The sequence below is a fragment of the Xiphophorus hellerii genome, chromosome 4 (genome assembly GCF_003331165.1).
Source record: "Xiphophorus hellerii strain 12219 chromosome 4, Xiphophorus_hellerii-4.1, whole genome shotgun sequence".
NCBI lineage: Eukaryota > Metazoa > Chordata > Actinopteri > Cyprinodontiformes > Poeciliidae > Xiphophorus > Xiphophorus hellerii.
Window position 1 is genome coordinate 19,050,718 of NC_045675.1, and position 22,334 is coordinate 19,073,051.

At 37.1% G+C, this 22,334-nt stretch overlaps 2 protein-coding genes and 1 long non-coding RNA gene across 4 annotated transcripts in view; 2 read left to right on the forward strand and 1 right to left on the reverse strand.

The window, feature by feature from the left end:
* Positions 1-15,058, reverse strand: part of dagla (diacylglycerol lipase, alpha) — a 41,815-nt gene extending 26,757 nt beyond the window's left edge. Inside the window, exon 1 of one of the 2 annotated variants that reach the window (XM_032560229.1) lies at positions 14,158-15,058. The gene's annotated coding sequence lies outside the window, so the exon portion shown is untranslated. The remainder of the gene's footprint in view (positions 1-14,157) is intronic. The other variant, XM_032560228.1, reaches the window with a different exon arrangement.
* A 1,954-nt stretch (positions 15,059-17,012) lies between these two features.
* On the forward strand, positions 17,013-20,103 carry LOC116718107 (uncharacterized). Its single transcript, XR_004338872.1, has 2 exons — positions 17,013-17,168; positions 17,847-20,103. It is a non-coding gene; the product is annotated as an uncharacterized LOC116718107 (long non-coding RNA).
* A 900-nt stretch (positions 20,104-21,003) lies between these two features.
* Positions 21,004-22,111, forward strand: polr2l (RNA polymerase II, I and III subunit L). The gene is made up of 3 exons (XM_032559783.1): positions 21,004-21,139; positions 21,621-21,727; positions 21,899-22,111. Exons 2-3 carry the CDS (start codon positions 21,633-21,635, stop codon positions 22,005-22,007), a joined length of 204 nt encoding a protein of 67 aa, XP_032415674.1. The 5' UTR covers positions 21,004-21,139; positions 21,621-21,632; the 3' UTR covers positions 22,008-22,111.
* Positions 22,112-22,334: the final 223 nt, after the last annotated feature.

Sequence of the window (22,334 nt, forward strand, 5' to 3'; positions counted from 1 at the left end):
CACAACTCGAGTATATCACAACCCTTCAAACTCTCCATGAGCAACGAAGAAAAACAATAGTTACTCAATACAACAAAAGTTCTAGTAAGAGTGCTTGCAGCACAAAAGACTGAGTGTGAAAATCAGCTTTTCTCCACACGTCTATTAATAATAAAAGGTGTAGATATGCAGGGACTTGCAGTTTGTGTTAATATCTGTTACTTTCACTTACAATGGTTTTCTGTTGTCAAATCACTGAATTGTCACTGCGCAGAATTACCCTACACCAGTATTATCACAAGTGGATTTCTAGCAGTGATTATTAGATTACTGTAAAATATGACTAGAGATTTGTTCCACACTCAATTAGACAAAATTCTCTTACCAGGTTAATGTATTGTGGCATTCAAAAATATTTTGTCCTTTTCAAAACACAAAAAAATATGCAACTTATGGGAGTTAGCAAAACATTAGGAAAATAAATCTATCCCAATTTCTAAAGAAATATTTATGCCTTATTAAGTAGCTCTTGCTTTCAGTCAACATAAAATTAAAACTCAGAATCATAAAAAGTTTGAAAAGCACAGGAAGAAAGCACTCAAAGACATGTTTTGATAACTGTAGATTTTGTTTAAATTTAATTAAAAGAATATCTACAAAATATTGTCTAGACAATATTTATTTTTGTAATCTACCAGGCCTAACATTACAGTACCAAATACCATTTACAACTCTAAAACATAATGTACTATTCCAATTATGCTAATTGTGTGCTATAATCAACACAAGTCGACCATTTCTCTGCATTTTATTGATTCAGACTCAAACAACATTGGTTCGTGTAATATTATATATGGAACCAATTTCAGAAGGTGCAAACCATCAGAGGAAAAATAAATAAATTTGTCAATCACTGCATCACCAAATTTCATATGAATGGCTGTCATATTAGATTTTGATGTTGGTAATGTTGGAAGACCTCCAACCTTCAATGTCATAATTTCAACTTTAGGAGTCATTCAAATTGAATTTTCCCCAAAAATGGGAAAAAAACCCCACCTTGAAATCAAATACAAGTCCAAATTTGAACTGGTCATCAAAAGTACAGAGTTTCCTACAAAATAGTCCCAAAGCATCCCAGAACATTTGCAAACATTAAACAGGTGTTTGGAGCAATAATGTGATAAAATAACGATTGTTTATTTTTCAAAGTTTATTGCGTGTTCCAAATTAGATGTCAGTATTACATTATGCTATGTACTTTATACTGTAATGGTCAATGACAAACTTTTTATGTATCCATCCAAGTAGTGGCTCAGAGAGGCCAATAAAGCACCTGAATAATCCTTACATTGATAAATCATCAATTTCTGCAGTGACAACAACAAAATCCAGCCAATCGATCGTGCAATCAGCTTTGAGCAGTCAGTAATGACTATAGGGCTCTTTGAGTCTAATTTCACAGAAGACGACTAATGTCTCCGTGTTCCATCCTCACTAATAGCTGTTGCCTCCTCAGGGGCCTTCCCATCCATCAACCAAGAGGATGTCAGCCCATTAGTGGTGCAGTTTGGCCGCTACTGTTGACATTAGCAGATGCACTTATTGTTCTCACAAAAGTCAAATGCTTAGATATTATGATGACTTATAAGTGCACAGCAATTTGTTTTGTCTTTTCTTTGATCGTTGTTTGATTACAGTAATTCTGCTAAAACTACAAGAAAACCAAAAAGAAATGCAGATATGGGATATTTTTACAAAAAAGGTATAAAAATAAGTTAAAGGTGCACCTTATTTAGGAAAGCAACTATTAATTAAAAATAATCCATACTCACAGTAACTATTCCAAAGCCCAAGCTTAAATTCATTGCATTGCAAAAGTATTAATATGACTTAAACTTTTCCACATTTTGGAAAAAACATGTGCATACAGACTTTGGTATCTTTATTAGGTTTTATATGTGACAGAACAAGTGTTATAGAATAGAGTGCATAATTATAAAGTTGAAGGAATAGGATGCATTGTTTTCAGGATTTTCTTTTTTTTTCTGAAAAGCATGATAAGGGTTTGCATTTATCACACATCTATCTTTAGCAAAACCATGTTTTGCAGCAAAATAGATTCAGTTCTTTGGTGCAACACCTCTACCACCTAAGCACATCTAAAGATTGAAACTTTAACTCATTCTTCTTTGCTAGTCTTAAACCAGATGAGACTGGATAGACAATGTCAGGCAATCTAAGATTTAAAAACTTGCCACAAGTTCTCAGAATGGCCTAGTTAATGTCCAAACACAAATTATTTTTACAGGTCATAAATATATGACCTGAACCACTTCATTGTAACTGTAATTTCATACTTGGGGTTATTGTTCTGCTTTCAAGGTAACCTTATCCGTCTTTCACATCAACTCGAAACAGGTTTGCGGACGGTGCTGAAAGAAAGCCCCCATGGAGCATGATTCACCTAATACTATATTTCACTTTCTTAAAAATAACACATTTTTACAGTGCACTACTAACAGTTGTCCTGTCAACAGGTTCTCCCTCCTGTCCTGTGGATCTGTGCAGCTCCTCCAAAGTTACTATAAGTCTCTTTCTTTCACTATGAAAGTCCTCCTTCCCCAGTCTGTCTGTTAGGATAAAAAAAAATCGTGGTAGGTTTGCAACTTTTATAGTTTTTGATGGCTGAATGATACTCAGAGATTTTTAAAGCTTTAGATATTGTTTCATGACCCAACAATGCTTAAGCCCCTCTACAACTTTACACGTGAACAGTCTGATGTGTCCCTTATTCTTCATGATGCTGTTTTCTCACTATTGTTCTCACAAAAGAGCTGGATTTATCCTGAGATTAAATTATACGCAGGGGGATGTCATGTACCAATTAAGTGATTTGGTAGCACTAGATTTTATAAAGGGGCATCACAGAAAACGGAACTAATCACAAATGAATGCCACACTTTTTAGATTTTTGTGCAGAAAATAAGTAAAGCTATGAGTACTTTTACGTTCATTTTACCGTTATAGTTATATTTTATTTTGGTCCATGATATAAAATCATACAGAAACACACTGAAGTTTGTGGTCCTAATATGACAAACTGTTGCAAAGTTCAAAAGGTAGGAATAATTTTGCAAAGTATTGCAAAATTACTGGTTTAACATTGTGCTTTTACATGTCTTTACCCCACAATAATTCATACACACTTACACAGCACCTTCACCGTCATACCCTGATTAGCATTACAGAGAGGCATGGTGTTCATAGTTCATCAAATAAACTTTGACAAGTGAAGTGTCCATTGAGTCTACCACTCTCCTTGCAACTTAAAGGTGGTAACTCAGCACCAGAGTTAGATTAGAGTAGATTAGCCGAGAACTTTAAATCTCATCAAGTTATCTAATTGTGTCTGGTCAGCGGTTCAAGAATGACAGCTAAGATAGAAGAAGAGATAAGGGAAACTGCAAGCCTGAATTTGCTTTTAAAAAGAAGCTTCTCTAACGCAACAATCCAAGTAAATACCATTGAATGTGTATTTTTACAAAATAAAAATCAGACTAATTAAATTATTGAATGTCAATGTACATTTTGTTTGCTTTATGATTGCTCTATGTCCTAAACCCATTGATACCAAAATGCATTAGAACATACTGTATTTTGTGTGCAGACACAGAAAGAACAATATGAAGAATAACCTGACCTTACAGTTGAAAGATTGTGATGGAGAACAAAATGCATCGATTATTTCAAAAATAGCACCCAACACTGAATCTTTCTAAAGATGATACTGATCAATAAAACTGAACTGAAAATGGCCAAACACGCTTCCAAGTCTGGCTCTCCTTCAACTGAACATGGCGCGCCCTCTACTAAATGTGAAAGATAATATATGTCAGCAGAGATCCTGTACTCCTGTGCTCCAATATGTGATACATACTCTCTGCACAAACAACTGAAGATTCGCTCCATGAGTCTCTTTGGTACTGTTCAGTGAAAATTAAAAACCAATTCATTATTGATGTAGTGGGAGTCGGGGAGAAGCTTCCCAATATTAATAATGAGTTGAAGTTTCACTTTGTATTGAGAACCTTCCTTCTCAAGCAGTGAATAAGCCCTGTTCTTATGCCTAGAGCACAGGACACATCGTTCTGTCTGCATAAAACCCAAATCTAAATGTACAGAACCTGACCCTCTACGGCAGCTCTACAAAGCAAGCAAACACTTCCATCCTAAACTGCTGCTCTTGACTCTGCTATGATATGCATTCGGCATGAGTCATCCAAACTAAAACTCCCATCCTGAGTGTCTCCATCTGCAACCAAATGACATATGTGTTTTTGAAAAGGCTAGGATATATTGCTGCATGTGAGCAAATGTTTTGTGCCCCAAACACAGTGTGCTCCTGTGTGCCAGGCTGATCCCCACGTGACTACGTAACAATGAAGTAACAACAATGCCAGGGCTCCCACTATTTCCCGATGGCTTTGTCCCTGATAGAGATAAACAACGACAAGGTATGCTGTGGCTTATCTAGGCTGTTTGAAATGGTGGTTGCATTTAAACATCAAGCAAAAAAATAATCAAATTTCTATTTAAACAACATCTATACATCTCTCAGCTGCTTGATGTAAACAGCAAATATGTAGTTCTCATTGCTGCAAAGCATTGCATTGAGAACTCCCCGGATCTCAATGCTCAAATATCTACACAGACATGGTAAATAGAGCAATAAACCACAGTGCCGAGAGAGCCAATGACACTAGATCGGGATCTAAAACCAGGAGCCAGCACTGGTTTCCATTCCTTGTTTTGTTCAAAGTAGGTTGATCTGGTATCACTACCAGCTGGTGTTTTCGTTTCCCACTCCTCCATCTCACAGAGAGCCTGCTGCAGCAACAGCAGCATCAAGAACAAGCTGTGGCACACAGACTGCTGCTCACAGCCTCATTATTTTTACCACATTCCCTACCTGTGTAACCTGCTCATCTATCACCTCAATATGCACGGCAAGTAAACACCCAAGCTGTCCATCAAGCATTTCCAAACAAGCAGGTCCTAGAAACTGGTTTGAAAACAAACAAACAGATGACAAATACAAATCCACTATCACAACAGAGACACACGAGTCTGTACTTTTAAGGATGTGGAAGATCAGATAAACAGAAGAGTTTTATAATCTTCTAATCGCAAGACATATGCTTGTTGATTAAGATTATGCTCATTACCAAGCATTGCACTCTAATTTCTGTAATAACATGAAAGTAACACCTATTACTTATATATTTCGAAATGTGTGTACTTATGAATGTTTTTATGTACCTCTTAAAACTAAATATAAAAAACAAAACAAACAAAAAAAACTTAAATGTGAGTAAATGCTGCAAAATGATAGTTCAATCACAGACATTTTGACATTTCAATGCCATAAAAATTTGGGTCACCATACACCTGTGTCTTAAACCAATGTTAAAAGTCCAGTTAACAGTAAGAAAGTGGTTCTGGAGTTCGGTTTAAACTGAGTTATAGCTAAACAGAGTGCGTTGTCATTTCCTTTGGTTTTTGGTGGTGACGATCTTAAATCCAAACATGTAAATTTGGTCATAGCAGAGGGCTAATAACCCACTTCTAAATGAAAAAAGTACTTATAAGTGTCAATAACTAAAGTGTAAGTTCTTTAGTAGCTTTTGCAAAAATAAATAAATTTTAAAAAATAAAATAAAATTTTAAAAATAAAATAAAAAAAATAGCATGCTTAGTCCATAAACCCTGCTTATTTCCTGAGGTTTTGTGTAAATGAAAACAGAAACAAATATTGTACACTTCTTTCAAAATTATTAAATTGACTTGAAACTCCTTGGCAATGACAGCTGTAAGATGTCTAGTGTTTGTAGTTCTAGTTTCAGGCATAGCTGAGGCATGGTTTTCATCCATCTTCCACACAAAATGTCTGCTAACCTAAAAGTATCTGGGGTCTGCTTCTATACATTCCAACATCAATTCATTCCATTAATAGGATTTATTTTTTTGAGATTTTGGCTCATCATGTTAAAAAATCCACCCTTGTTTTATCTTCAAGCTTCTTTTTCCTAACAATGTCTCTGTAAACTTCTTAATTCATCCTTCCTTCAATAATGGGAAGTATCCCAGTTCCACAAGCTGAAAAGACACCCCACTTATCATGACATTCCCACCTCTAAACAACACCCTTGGTAGTTTGGGGCAATCTGTGTCAAATGTCATAATTTTCCATTACTGGGGGTTTTGGCAACAATAAAGTTGAGAGGGGTGAAGAGAGCTCTTTCACATGTATTGTCATGTTTCTTGTTAGGTTGTTAATGAGAAACCTTTTCCCAGGCCATCGGTTAAAATAAAACTGGTCCAAATTAGGCTAAATGAGGCCGATACAGTTTCTAAATACAGACAGATTTTAGATATTTTTATTAGTTTTATTGTGTTTAATTTTATTTATGTTTTAGTGCTTAGTCATTCCACTTTATTACACAATTTGGGGCAAAGTTGTTTCGATTTCTCTGCATGAAATCATAGGATATATGGCATGAATCTCATGTCAATAGACCATAGGTAAAACTTTACTTTAACCAGTTCCACACTTCTCTCATTGTATGTATGCAGTGTTTACTTTGTACAACACTGAAATAACTACATGTGAAATATTTACAGATCATAATTAGTAATTTGCAAAAACTGTGTGGAACAAGTTGCGATTTGAAATGAATGACCAAGTGCATTTCTGTGTCAGTTCAAACAGCTGCATATGAAACAGAAACGCAGGGCTAATGCTAATAGAACTTAGTGCTAAACAGTCAAAGGAGACAGACAATGTCCTTACCTTAGCCATTGGCTTAAGTACAACCACTGTGAGTCAAGTATCATGTGAAGAGAGCCATCCTGTTCATGACCATACACGGCTTCCCCACAGTTTGAGAACGTGCCTGCGCTGGTGGGTGTTGTGGATGCAATTTATGCATGTTCCTTTAATACCTCACAAACAGGCAACTCTTTCAAGTTATTAAGCAAACAAACAGAATAGAAACTCTTGAATACTTCCTGTTTTCCAATCTATTCAAATTTACATTTTGAAAACGTCTCAAAATTTGGTCTTTCTTCATAACCCACTAAAAAGCTTATGGAGTAGTTTACAATGTCTGGAAACAATCAAATAAATAAGGCTTGACTGCATATTTTAATATAACCACATAATAACTGATCACACTTTTCCTGGCTGATTCATAACTCTGATCTGCCAATTTCTACTTTCTAATTCTTAAGGGCTATAGCACATAAAATTTTAATTCCAACAGAAAATGAAAGGATTACAAGATTATCCCCATTCATGCACCAAAGCCTGTCCTAAAGTTGTTGTTATATATATATATACATATATATATATTCTCAATGATGTGTCAAAGTAAATCGTCTAGGCTGATGAAAGAGGAAAACCAACTTCTGGTTTTTCAGCATCTAACCTAATGATCACCAATCAGAGAAAACCACCCAATTCTGATCTCTGGTTGATTGATGCATCTCAAAACACATTTTTATCAAGAGAAGTTGTTTCCCAGTATTGCAACCAGCCTGTCTTATTGTTATAACAGAACGTTACGACTCTAATTTCTGCTCGAGACAGTAAAGGCAGGCTGAAAATGGCCTGGCATGTTGTCGAGTGCTGGGCAGACAGGCCACTAAGAATCTCTGCAGAAAACGTTGAAGTTATGTTGGTTTGGCATGACTGTGTGTGCGCAGAGCTGTCCCAAATCTCTACCTCCTCTGCTCGCTGCCATCCATCCATCTGCTCCAGTCTGTCTCTTTTGTGCCTGGGTCAGAGTTTCACACTGCTCAGATCAAGATTCTCTCCGGCATTTGTCACACTGTTCGCTCTTCTGTTGCTGCCGTCTCTAATTATCCCATCCCTCCCCATTGTGTCACACTAGAGCGGCTTTCTGTCCATCCTAAAGAATCTCACCCTCTCCTATCTACATCTCACCCTCTTTCTTTCGCATCTTCCTTCTTCCCATCCTCACGCTCGCTCCTACCCACACACTCATTCAGTATTCAATATTTTAGAGGACATTTATGAGCATGAAAGTGAGCATGTGCATCTGCACCATTTTTGGTGCAGAGGAAACCTACATTTTCCCCCTCTAGCCTCCCCCCGACCCCCTCCTCTTCCTTATCTAGCTAATCCAGATTCGGGTTTTGGTTGCGTGCTGCTCATCTTTTTTTAGCCTGAAAGCCATGTGCCACTCACTCCTACTCTCCCTCTGCCTCTTTCTCCATCTTTTTCTCCCACTACCACCCACTCAATCCCTTTCACCTCTTCCCACTCCATTTTCTCTTCCTTCAGTCGATGTGATAGTATGCGCAGCAGAGATTGCATGTGCATGCATAAATGTTGTGTTTGCGTGTATTTGACTGTGCGTCAGGATGGCAACATATGTGGTCTGCCATCCTGTCTGTGCTACGCTGCCCACAAACATGTAGAGCTTTATTTGTGATTTTATCTGGTCAAATACCAAGGAAAAAAAAATCCTGCTTTGTTTTCCCTCCATGCAACACTTCACTGCAGCTACAGGTTTTCAGCAGTGTGTTGAATTTTTCATATCGTATTGATATTTTTCAATGCAGGTGCTCACAGATTTCTGCAATTTACAGATTGTGATATATACACAGACAAATTAAAGACACCAGTTTGGAAAAAGATATATGTGCATCATCACTAAAAAACAGTGTGTAATGACTTGTTTGAAGTAGACATGAGTTGGGATGAAATTCTTACAGAATGACAACCTTGAGTAAAAATACAACAATTTTACAGTATCTGCTCAAAAAACATATACCAATTAAAACATAAGTTAATAATATTATCCATTAAATATATCTGATATTTTATAAACAACCACTAAATTTTGTGATGTCCAAATTTTGTACAATTTTTGTTTTACCTTTTTGCCAAGCCACATAAGTAAACTAACTGATATTGCTTTATCTGGGTAACTAGTAGGTCTATCTGCTCTGGCTGGAGTCTGCAGTCAGCTGCTCAAGTAACATTATACTCAATCCTACCAACAGCACTTCTAAAACAGATCTTCCCATCACCACTCATCACACTGATGAGTGGTTTTCCTTTAGTTTCCACACCACAACTATCCATGTGGTTCATGTGGTTCGAGATTTGCTTAAACAAATCTTTCTTAAGTGTGGGAGAATTTTAGTAACCAGCTCTCAGACTGTAACAACAGGTGGGGGAGGTAAAGATCTAGAATACATTTAAAAAGAAAAAAGAAAAGAAAAATCTAGGTCACTCCAGCACTTTCTGTGGTATTTTAATAAAATCTTGCAATTTAAACCTTAGGTGTGGAATGACAACAAATTGTATCATATTTGGAGCCAAAACTTTTTAAAACATTGGCACACCTTGACACTGACAACTACTGCATGTCTACTTTCCAGAGTCTTACCTACTCATCGTATTAAAAAGAAATACAAGTAAAAAGTACAGAAATGCAAACTCATGCGATGTAACAGATGATTATTATCTAATGCAAATGTGTGCATTTTAATAGTGCTTGTAATTGCTTTGAATATGTATCTCTAGTCTGAGATGCATATAATAGCTGTTTTTGTTCCCTTACCTTTGAACCCTGCTGCAGAGTTTAAAATTTGGTTCATTTGGGTCATTACAGGGAAAGCATGAAATGCAGTTTGCAGCGTCTTTGAAAGGAGTACAGATTTCTATTAAAATTTTTGGTCAGATTTTCCTAAAATTTGCATCCCTTGATAGTAGCGAGGATGCTACAAAGGGGTAAAAAAACAAGTTTTAAATTGCACAAAGGTATTAATCAAGAAAACAGGTTAAAACGTCCAAAAAAATGCACATTATCCATAGATGTACTGAACTGAGTCGTCAATAATTAAAGAAGTTATGAAAACACAATGACAAAAGCTGGTCAGGGAGACTGGCAAGAAGCTGACAAAGCCATCAGTAAAGGGACTGCACAAATTTCCAACAAGTTCTGCAGTTTTCTATATTTTCCATGAGGGAGTGTAATTGTCTGAACCGAGCAATTCACAAAATATATGGTAGAAATTTGAACCACAATTCAAAAATATATGGTAAATGGCACGTTGTCTATACTTGCATTGCACTATGTTCAGTCCAAGAACTCCAAAGTGCTTTACACTAGAATCAATCATATACCCCTTCACACACACAGCTTACTTATTAAATATACAATATACATTGCAGCCCATGTATTTTCAACAGACAGAGGACTACATATGCCATAAAATACAGTGCCCAGGGGTGGTTAGGGTATCTAACTTTTCTTTCAATGGATCTGAAGGTATTTCAAGGTGGCTGAAAATGTGAACTGCTCTAAATATTAAACATTTTTGGCCCCTGATCTTCAGGTGTCCGCTGGAAAAATTATGACAGACAATTAACATAAATCATCAAAACAAATTCCTATCAGGAAAAAAAGAAGGGCCAAGTCAGAGTACAGACTTGGATTTAACAGAAACAGGCTTTTCTGTTGAGACTAATAAAAGAAAGTTGATGGTATTGTGCAAGATTAGTCGCATCTGCCCACTTGGAGAAATTCTATTCAAGATCAATGACATCACATGATTGCCGATAGAATTTCTTTCCCCAAAACATTTTGGCAGTGTGTGAATAACGCCATCTGTTTCTCTCATTTAGTAGAGCAAACTGAGGATTCATTTCATTAGTAGATGATAAAGACGAGTTAGTCTATGCAGTACTTAATCACTGAGCCGTATGGAAACTACTTACTTACATATTCATGAACAACATGGTGTGTTTAAATTCCAGCAACAAAAAATATCAAAAATACAAATTTCCTGTTGGAATCAATGTTCAATACTGCTCTTATACTTAATGTTTAAAACCATTCCAATATTGTACACATGGGCTAAGATATTCCCCATCAAAGCCAGGTAAGGCAAGAAAGGACAAAAATCCAAAAACCTTCAAGAAAACCTTAAAAGCAATAGTGATGACTGAAGGGAAAATCTGTTAATTCTTGTATTTCAGTTTACAAATCAACAGAAATTTCAAATGACTTCTGTTAAAGGAACTGACTGCAGCCTGGCGAGTTACAGCTTAACTAATCAGTTGTTACGCAACAGTAATATATTTAGTTGCTTTACACCTGTGCTTACTGACCTACTTGTTGATCAAAAAAATTATTAATCTCTGATCTATGGGTGAATCACAACTTTATACACTCAACTATACACCTGCTCAGAGTCAAGGGGTTCCCGGGGAAGAACAAATGAGCCATGATTTCTTTTTGTTTTAGGCAGCAAACACTGAAAAAGAACCACTTCAATGGCTGATCTACTGCCTGCTACCTCATCTTCAGAGCAGGATCAGTCTTTAATTAGCTGAGAAGACAAAAACCCGAGCGTGGTCCTGTTAAATCAGATTAAATTAATGAGCAGTGGCGGGCCGTCAGGGCTTTCAAGGTATTCAGAGAAAAAGCCCCAAGTATACACAGAAATTAAGTAATATTTTATGTAACAATTTTCTACATAATTTAAAATAGTAAATGACTTTCTTATAACATAACTGTGTGAAGTGACCGACCTATGTAGCTTTCTGTGTAAATACCACCAGGATCACATCAAATAACAGTGATTCTGATTAAACAATAGTTTTTTAATAGTCATCCAATTACATTAACAGTGAATCAGATTTTGCTGTTCAATAACCCAAAAACTGAAAATAGTTTGAATTGTTACTTTTACAGTTAAAAATATGATCATATGCAAATATTGCATACTGTTGGAGTGAAGTAAGTTTTTTACTGAAGCTGAGTGGATTTTTAGAGAAGTGCTTGTTTGAGGCTCTGATTATATTCAGTGAAAGGCATTTAGCCCAAAACAAGTGATGATTGTAAAAATACTTTTTTATTTTGACTTTTATAATAATTGCAATAGATACTACAAATGTTGTCGTCACCCATCCCTAATCATCCGTCGATGTTTTGCTTACTGGTTGAAGACATTCTAGCTGAGCTAGAGATGTTTTTTTGTTTTTTTTTTGCCTGAGACAGAGCTGGCACTATAGTGGAAGAATCCAATCAAATCCAATTCATTGTCAGTTAAAATAGAATACAATACAATACAGTAGAATAGAAACATATATCAAACATATATTGTTCTGCAAAGAGAAATTCAGGTGTTACTAGACTTCCCTTTTCAAGAAAGTGATGCCATAAGAAAATGTGTTAAAATATGCTGCATTAATCCGGACTTATAAGCCATTTTCAGGTTTGTAACTGTAAATGATGAACATGGCTAATAGTCTCAGTTTTGCTCCAAAACTTCTGCTGCTGGGAGTAGAAAGTGTGGCCCAAGAGGGCTACGGGGAATTAGAAAATCTTTGAGATTAAGTCTTTTAACTGTAGCTGTGTAAAACAGAAAATCAAGATTACAATGACACTTTTGAGAATACAGAGAGATTTTTTCAGATCCATCCTCAAATTGTTTTGAGGTTTGTTGTTGTTTTTTTCTGTTTGTGCTCCAGACATTTTACTACAGGAGTGCAGCCTGTTTCAGTGAACCTGGTTGTTCCTTTTTTCTCCCCATACACAAACACTTGCACTACATTCGTATTGAAGGCTTGCATTCAGTATGTTATTTGTGTATGTTATTCTCTGCTCTGCAGATAACTGGTATATTTAGGTAAAATGTCCTTACGACAAACTTTGGGTGGTCTGTTAAGGTGCATTGTGTTGCCAGTAAATTGGACGACCAATTGTGCACTGAGCTTATCCATTAATGTGTGTTGAACTTAATAAAGTTAGGAAGGTTGCTTTAGTTGGAACTTATAAAGTCATCAGATCCAACTGACCTGCCTGCCTCACTGGTGGTATTGGTGAGGCAGCAGCGTTCCTCAGGAATCACGCCATTTGGATGGAGATTGCTTAACTGTGCAAGCCACGGATCGTCACTTTTAATGAGCTACTAGTGAGAAGTGGGAGCTGGTTTGCGGCAGAAGAGGAAGTGGCATCTGAAATACCCCCTTGTCAGAAACTGACAAAGCAAACATGTCAAGAATGTATGCCTTCTTCCCTTACACTGATACAATATAAATTGTGTGCTGGATGTATTCAGACCTATATGACTGCAAGCTTACACAACCAAAAATATAACATAAGCTCTCTATGTAAAGGAACTATCAATTTTAACATACCAGTGAATTTAACTAGCAGATTGATAAAGAGAGTTAACAGGGTTGATTTTGAGGTCTGACTTGTTAATTACAGGTTTCTTATTCTAAGACACTTCAAGCTATCAGCTACAGGTTTTATTGTGGGACATAGTAATTTGATTTCAAGAGGAAAAAAAATAAAATTTACAAGATTTTTTCCATTTAAAGTAAATGTCCCTCATATATTGTTTTTATGAAACTCAAAGTGCATGTTGTGTCACTTTTGTAATCTAATAAAAAGGGTGGGGGGGGGACTTACAATTTTATAAAATTAAACCTCCCAAATAATCAATGGGAACTGATTCAAGGAAAGTTAGCTGATTGGTGCATCTCTAAAATCAATTGATCTACAATCATCCATGCTCCAACACTTTATGAGAGACATACAGTACATGAACAATACAAGCAGCTGTCAGGGAAATGACCACACATTCTCTGCACAAGCTGCAAAAAGATGGGATCTTTACAGATCCAGACTGGAATAACATCCCTTGCTTGACCAGTTCTGAACAAACTTTAAGCTAAGCTAAAGTTTAGTTGTAAATAAGCCGGGGAGGGGGGTGGGGGTCTGCTGATGTTTCAGCATCTTTCACAACTTAAACAATGAAAGAATGCGCTTAAGTTATGGTTAACTGAAGCACTAGGGTGCACCAGCATTTTTATGTTTAAATCCAACAAGTCGATCTTTGTGAGTCAGTGTCCATTGTAGTCTATTCAGCAGGACATGGAGAAGAGCACAGAAATGTGTTTCAACCAGCCATGAAACTCGGTTGGAAAGCTGGGTCACACTACTTGCTGTGCTGCCTTGTGTGGGGGCGTGGGTGTGTGTGTGTGTGTGTGTGTGTGTGTGTGTGTGTATACATAGCTAGAGGCAGCGCAACAATGGTCAGTATCGTCATCGTGTTACTGCCGCTCACCTGTGTTTTGACGATGCCTAGCCGAGACCCACTGCATCGGTGCCGCTCTCTTTCCCATATCCTTCCGACAGTCCTGCTCGTTCGCACACCGGATCACCGGTCAGGGTGAATTTTGAAATGTCTCACCGTTTGATAGAAAATAACCATGCAGACGTCATTGCAACCACCGACACATGAATGGACCCCCAACACATCAAAGCCCCGGAGCCTCCTCGGTTATCTGCCGGGTGCCAGATAGACCCGACACATACCATCCAGCAGCCAAATTAATTACACAACCGTGTCGAAGGCGTTCGTAACTGACAGCTCGGTCCTCCGCCTGATTTGCAACACGTCTTCGGCTGCGGCTCTTCACGGAGCAGCGTGGATCATTTTCCATTCCCTTTCGTCAGCGCTCGGCATGATGATTCCTGCTTGATGGGAGATAGAAAATCCCTTGCGTCTTTCACGACCAGGACGAGCTCTTCTCCGGGGTTCTGTGGTGTAGTTTAGTGGCTTGTGTGTGCCATCAGCCGGACAACTCCCGAATCCTGTCACGGACTAAAACGGAGGCAGCCTTATTCCGACAATCAAAGCCCATCCCCTGAGATATTCCCCACCGAAATATACGTACTAACTTGCTATTCCCCGTCTGCGGAGAGCTGCGTAAACGCCGTGAATGGCTAGTTTACGCTTAGCTTCATGAACCGTTCACTGTGGACACTTTGGGAATCTTGCGGAGAAATGGCGACACCAGCGGTTTGTGGAGATCAGGGAGCGGTAACTGGTTCAAATAGAGCAGTGTGTTGAGAGGTTGCCGCTCCCCTCTGTGACGTCATCCAGGAAAACCTATGGAAGATCCGACAACATGTGTTGTTTTTCTGTTCCTTTGTCAGAAAACAAGCTGTCTTTCCAGAAGGATATGATTAAAAATATGACAGTAAATTGCTTTAAAAAAAAAAAAAAAACAACACACACACACACACAGCCCTGGCACAAACCCGTCTTTTTAAAGTTCTGCGCATGCTCATGGCCTATAGCGGTGTTTTTCAGCGTTTTGTCGTTTCCACAGTGACAACATAGCGACGCAGGAAGAATATCAACTGTGATGTGAAAATCAATTTACAAAACTGATTTTTTGTTTTTACGTTTTTAGAAACAATCTCATGTGAAATCATGCAATATACTTTGTGTTTGGGAATTAGGCTACTGTATATTACTAAAGATTAAAGTAAATATTTTGTTGGTGCTCATTAACTGCAAGCCCGATGTACTCCATCTAGAGAGTGTTACATCTGACTAGTCAGGACAACAGATTTTAACAATACCCATCAAAGTGCGTGATTAGAAAATAATATAGAATAGAAAGATTCTTTGTTCCTCAGTAGGAAGATAGCAGCCAAGTCAAAGGCAACAACACACAAGCATACACACATTCAACTGAGTTACTACAGATATAAAAGGAGAAAGCAGAAATGTGATGGGAATTTGTTCAACATCACTTATCTATTCTTTTTTTCCAACACGGAGATCTGTCTGCCTGCCTGCCTGCCTGCCTGCCTGCCTGCCTGCCTGCCTATCTATCTATCTATCTATCTATCTATCTATCTATCTATCTATCTATCTATCTATCTATCTATCTATCTATCTATCTATCTATCTATCTATCTATCTATCTATCTATCTATCTATCTATCTATCTATCTATCTATCTATCTATCTATCTATCTATCTATCTATCAGTGACGTGCGGTCATGGGAGGCAGGTGAGTCATCATGAAAAAATAATGCATAATGATAAAATAATTTATATTGCTATTTTCACCCCGTGGTTTGTACTACAAAGTATTTATTTTTCGTTTAGCTTAACCAATTTTGATTATTTTTTTCTTAAAAATCGCTGAATTTTCGCATTTTTCCATTCAAATGCTCGGAAGCTCAGCTGGTGAGGCAGCAGCGAACTGAGCCTCACCTGGGATTGATCAACCTCTCGCTAACTGCACTGGCTGCCATTCTATGAGAGCATGTTCCTCCTGTCTGAACGTCGCCAATAAAATGGCTAAAAAACACTTAATATATAAACTGATTTTCCATATTTTAGGTTATGTATATAATGTACAGTGTTTTTTTTGTCACCATCTGTGTGTGTAACGTGTTTCGTGTACTGAGGAGCGATCAGAAACGGCAGAGAACAGATTCGAAGTGAGGCAGGCAGTTCTCTTGCCTCATGGCAGGGGGCGCTCATGATCCCAGACATTGTGACTCCATAACTGCAGAGTAAGAGACAGTAACAGCGAGCTAGCCATACAGTAAAGTCAAGTGCAGTGATTTATTTCTGGTTTTCTCCTCTTATCACAGCAATCACTTATTAATAATCACAAAATAAACATTAAGCCTAAAACCATACCACTGAAACAGGCTAAATTATCTTCTTTTTTTGTGTGGGAAATATTTAAGTGTTTTGGGGGCGGGGGGGTTTGTGGCGTTGTTGGCAGTTGCTATGGCAGCGAGTCTGCACGAAGCTGCGCTGATACAGAGAGCGAGAAGTGAGTGGTTTTGAGTTGTACTTTAACGGTTTTCCCCTTTGCTACGGAGCACAGCACGAAATTAATAATATCTACATGTCCAAGTTTGATTGAGTTAACGGAATTATTCTACGGCGGCAGCGCGACTATGCATGACATGTAAAATAATTGTCTTTTTGCCCTCCAGCGTTGTGCGCATGCGCGAAATGTTCTTATGTGAACATTAACATGCAGGGGGTCTATATTTGTAAATCTGATTATGATTAAGTCAGTGCCTCACCAACTATGAACCTTACCGCACGTCACTGCTTTCTCCCCTGTTTTGAGCAACCAGATGGTACATCCCAGTCTATCCAGCTCTCCTCCCATTGCCCTCCCTCTTGCTTTCAGTGTCCTCCATCTCTCTGGTGTCGCTCATTTTCCTATATTAAGGACATCTTAACTTCCAGAGCCCTGCCTTTTCATCCATCCATTTATTTTCATAATCTCAACCTAACTGTTTGAAAGGTAAGCACATCAATTTTCCTCTTGGATCGTATCACAGCAGTACTCAGAACAGGAGCCATTTTTTGTTAGGATGCTTCTAGCCTGCATTTTGTGAAATTCATACTGTTGTGATGCAATCTCTCTCGACCTGATTTATTTCTCTCCATTTTCACTGATTTGCTTTTCATTCATTTCTTCCTCCATCGATGGATGCTCTCCTCCATCTTGGTAGCCATTTATAGCACATATGACTCATTAGGTTTTACAGTCAGACAGAGGGCAAGGCAGTGAAATATATTAAATACTTTTCATCTTGCTCATGTCAGGGGCAACAGAACAAGGATTCATTTAGATGTACATCTTTTAGCACTGTCACTCCTGCCTTCATTACTAAATTACATGATTGCAGAATTTAACCAAAGAAAAAAAATCCTAACACATGAAGCAGCTCTGAATGTGATCACCGTTTTAGAGGGTGGTTTAGTTACAGTATTTATGGCCAATATAAACATTTTCATGTTCCTACGGGTATTGAAGTAGTCCCATCAATGCCATTTTTCCCAAGGTCACATTCCAGACTCACACATGGCTATCAGGGCCTCATACATATTTCATTCTAACCACTCACATCAGAGCACATAACATGATGACGGGGGCTAATTGGAAAGGATAATCTGTCTGTTTGCTGTTTTTCGCCAGTGAAGCAGCTCAAAGCTGACCTTGTAAAGACTCTTACTGACCAGACCATACCACACCTGTGTCCCTGAATCCATGGAAGCCAAAGCCAAGGCAGGGGCTCCAGCACCCAAGGCAGCATCCAAAGCAGACAAGAAGGAGCCAGCAGCACCACGCAAGGCTGATCACGCCCCTGCGGCCCCTGAGCCCGAGGATCCCCGCTTCTCCTCCGTTCAAGATGGAGCAGCAGAAGCTGAGTCAGCAGCGGGTGACAAGGCCTCTGGTACAGACTGTGTGGAACATCTCAAGCCTTTTCTTATTGGCGGTGCCATTATCGCTGCCGGAGCCATTTTGCTGGGAGTTCTGCTGCTGGCAAGGAGAAATTAAAACCAAATGAAGATAGGAATATTGTTGACTGGTTCACAGACTTTTCTGGTTTGATGAGCAATGGGGAGACACAGCAGTCTGTGTGTATTTTTTTTAATCTTTGTCTTATTTAGGGTTTTTGTTTTGGCCTGCTTTCATGTGTAGTGCATCAGCCTATGTAACATTTGATCAAGGCTTTATATGGAGCATAACTATATTTATTATATGCATGAAGTTGCTACAATACTGCATATAAAATGTAATTAGAACATTTTTTAAAAAGAAAAAAAAACTACACTGCATTACATAGCCGCCAGAACTCTTTAAATGTGGTTTAATCTAATACTTTTTCCAGTTTGTATAAATATTGATAGAGTTTTGATATTTATGCATTCTTGCAGTTTATTTTGCTTAAAAGTCATGAAAAAAAAAATATTTTCTCTATCAATAATGTCCCTGGACTGTCTGAGTTCTATGATTTCAAAGTAAATGAGTTGGTGAAAGGAGAATGTTCTGAAAGTTTTGGCCAAATAAACTAAATACAAGGTATATAGTGAATCATAAAGATTGAGATTAATTTGAGTCGGTGCTCTAGTGAAAGTTTACCTTTGATGTGACCCTGTGGGCTTGGAAACAGAAGCTGACAGTACAGATTTTGATCAGTTTTGGGCTGGAAACAATCAAAGTGTGTTTAATATATAAAGTATGTGCCAAGAGAGGTAAAAAAAAAATAAAAATTCTTGTTGAGGTAAAGACATTAGTTTCTTTTTACCCAGAATCAAACTTGTATATTTTGGTTGATTCGCAGTTGTTATAGATGCCTTTCCTGAGCTGAGATGTCTTCACTAAGCTAAGCAAAAAATATACTCTATGTTAATGTTCAGAGATCTAAAATCACTTACCTGTTTTCTTTTTACAATCAGAACATACAATCATGACATGGGTAATGATGCAGACTGCAAAGGACTGAAAATGGAATCAAATATATTTTTGGTGTAGATATTTTTTCCTTGTCAAATACTAACACAAATTTATAATCTGTCACATATTTCCAAGCAAAACCACTTTTGATATTTGAATTTGTTTGCATCTAACATTTGACACTGTAGTATATGTGGGTTACATTAGACTGAAAGACTGCTGTCAAAACATCAGTTGTTTATGTCATTCCTTCACTCATGTGGTGTTGTTGAATGCACAAACCATATAGGTGACATGAAAGCATTTTACATTTACATGAGTATAAAAGTTACGTGGATGTTTGCTCTCATAATTCACTCACAGGGAGAGAAAAAACACACTCAGTTGTTGCTGCACAAATTCATCTGTACAGCTGTTCACAGTAATTTCTGCTTGCACTGCATAACTCAAGTTGACTGACTATAAAGTAGAAAGATAATTCTCACACACATACACACACTGGTGGTCTTTAATTTAAATAAATAAACACAGTTTAGAGAAAACGTTATTCATAAACATTCACAACTTCCCTATTATAATCAAAAAAGTACAAGCCAGTACAAAAATGTCACCTTACATTGTACTATACAGTGTATTTAAAAAAAAGTAGTAGAAGAAGAAAATTCCTATTTTCATAATTTCAAAAGCGTATAAATGCAATAATTCAAGTAGGAGTCCTCATTTAGCATATGTGCTGTAGCAGATTAAAATACATAGATGATGTAATAATGTATGGTGTTACTGATGGCTATGATAGTGATGATATTTTTCATGGTGACTGTAATGATGATACTGATGGATATGATATATATATAAATATATATATATATATTTTTTTTTATATACTTTAACATAACTTCCTTATGCACCCTCCCCTCTGCTCTCAACCATTTAATTGTAAAGAAAAAAAAATTGAAAATCAACATTATTAAAGGCGGTGAACCAGGTAAAGTGATTACTTTTGTTCTTTTTTTTATGTTTTAACTGTGTTAAGGCCTTCTTCATGTCAACATTATGCCCAACAGCAAATTCAAGGAGTGCAAAAATTCTCTAATCAGGAATGAATGAAAAAAGTATGAAAACTATTTTTGGTGCTAAACAAATGTGTGTGACTATCTTAAAATGGCATGGCAAGATTCAAAAGAAGTTTTCTGTATGGGCATATTTAATGTCTTTCATATATCATATATCAGCACATGATATTACTTTTGTGTGATTAATATTTCTACTGAACCATAATAACTATCATTTACTGGGCACTGCTTTGTTGTATCTTTTCTCACCCATGGATGCAGCTAAATGTGAGACAATCTTTTATGTTGTGAAGCAATAAACTGGGGCCCTCAAAGAATGTTGAAACATCTTGCCAGATGAGGACTACTGACAGGTTTGAGGTGACCTCCAAAATCAGAGGTAAAAGAATTTTAGAAGTTTCCCTATACTATTGTTTTATGAAGATATTGTAAACTTATGCACATTGACATTAGCATGCATTATGCATGCATTATATTACCTTCATAAATTAGTTAGATTAAGAAATAAAAAAAATATTCTTTTTTAAATTAATATTAAAGTAAAAATAAACATATTAGAATATCAATATCTGGCCAAGTGAGCCCAGCCATAAGAAGCACCACTGAACATAGCGTAGTAGCTTGTTTTAAAAAAAATTGAGATACATTTATAATAAATTTCTGAAACATACAGTACAGACCAAAAGTTTGGACACAACTGTGTGTCCAAACGTTTGGTCTGTACTGTATATGTATTTAATCTAGTAATGTATTCTTTGCTCATCCTTCCGGAAACTCGTCTAACTATATCGTGTTTTCACTGAAGAATATTTGTGCTTTTATCTTGGAAGAAACTGAACCGGAAGTTGTTACAAAGTCAGGGGCAAACGGAGTAGCTAACGTGCTGGACTCCGTCTCATAGAAAAATCTTCCTTTTGTTGTGATTTACTGGTTGATTCTCTACCATATTTGGTTACGGTGAGTGATAAAGTGGAACAAGACTGTGTATGTGTACTGGAGAAAATTTGTTTTATGCACAAGCTATTGCCGGAAGTCAATAAATTTCGCAAAATGTGCGCTCGTGGTAGGCTAACATTAGCTTAAAGCATTGATTTTACTTGTCCAAGTTATTTCTTACATAACATTAAAACATGTTTCCAAAACTTTTAATGAGATTCATATCTTTGTATTTATACTTCTGTTGTATTTATGGCATTGCTTGTGGGCTAGCAGTAGTTGTAATGCTATGGTAGCAAAACAACATGTTAGCAACACGCACTTCTTGAGTCGCAAGGATCACCTCGTTTCAGGAGTCACTTTTTAAATTATTTTTTCATTGTTCATTGTAGTTTTCGAAACAATATTATAAACATGTACGATTTTTATTGAAAATTACATATAAACGTGTTTTTTTCTTGCAAACTTTGGTATAACAGCGGGATGTTTTATCTATTTTCAGGTAATCGCAACAATGATTATCCCGGTCAGATGCTTCACTTGTGGGAAGATTGTGGGTAACAAATGGGAAGCTTACCTTGGCTTACTTCAAGCAGAATACACTGAGGGGTGAGACATCTTTTCATTACTGCCTGCACTAAGTTTTCAGTTTTGAGACAAGTTTCTGGTATATGATGCAACATGGGAAATAATAAAAATATTTAAATGGTAATATTGTACCCACTGATAATTACCACGTATAGTCACTGATGTTATTTCTCTTCTCTTTTTCCCCCTAAGTGATGCACTTGATGCCTTGGGCTTGAAGCGGTACTGTTGTCGAAGGATGCTGCTGTCTCATGTGGATCTTATTGAGAAATTGCTGAATTATGCACCGCTTGAAAAATAACTCCGCGAACTTTTAAGGACTATGGAGGGTCGGGTTTTGGGGCGTGGAATCATTTTATGGCTATTTAGTTATGTTTTTTTTTAAATAAAGTAAATTAAAAAGTTTGTTTCTTATCTTGACTTGTCACACTGCAGCAATAACAAAACTAACATTTTGAACTGAGTCAATATAAGTGTTTTTAATTAAGCAACATTAAACCACTAGTTAAACTTGTGTACATGATCAACAAAGTGTTTAAAAACTGGGTAAATATTTCTGATGCTTTTTAAAGGTGCTTTTTAAAGATGCTTTTTAATTCGGTGGTCTGATGTCAAGCAAGTAAATTAA

Coding starts and splice junctions, on each gene's coding strand:
- polr2l (XM_032559783.1), top strand. CDS start 21,633: ATGATTATCCCGGTCAGATGCTTCACTTGTGGGAAGATTGTGGGTAAC. Junction 21,728..21,898: donor CAAGCAGAATACACTGAGGG/GTGAGACATCTT, acceptor TTTCCCCCTAAG/TGATGCACTTGATGCCTTGG.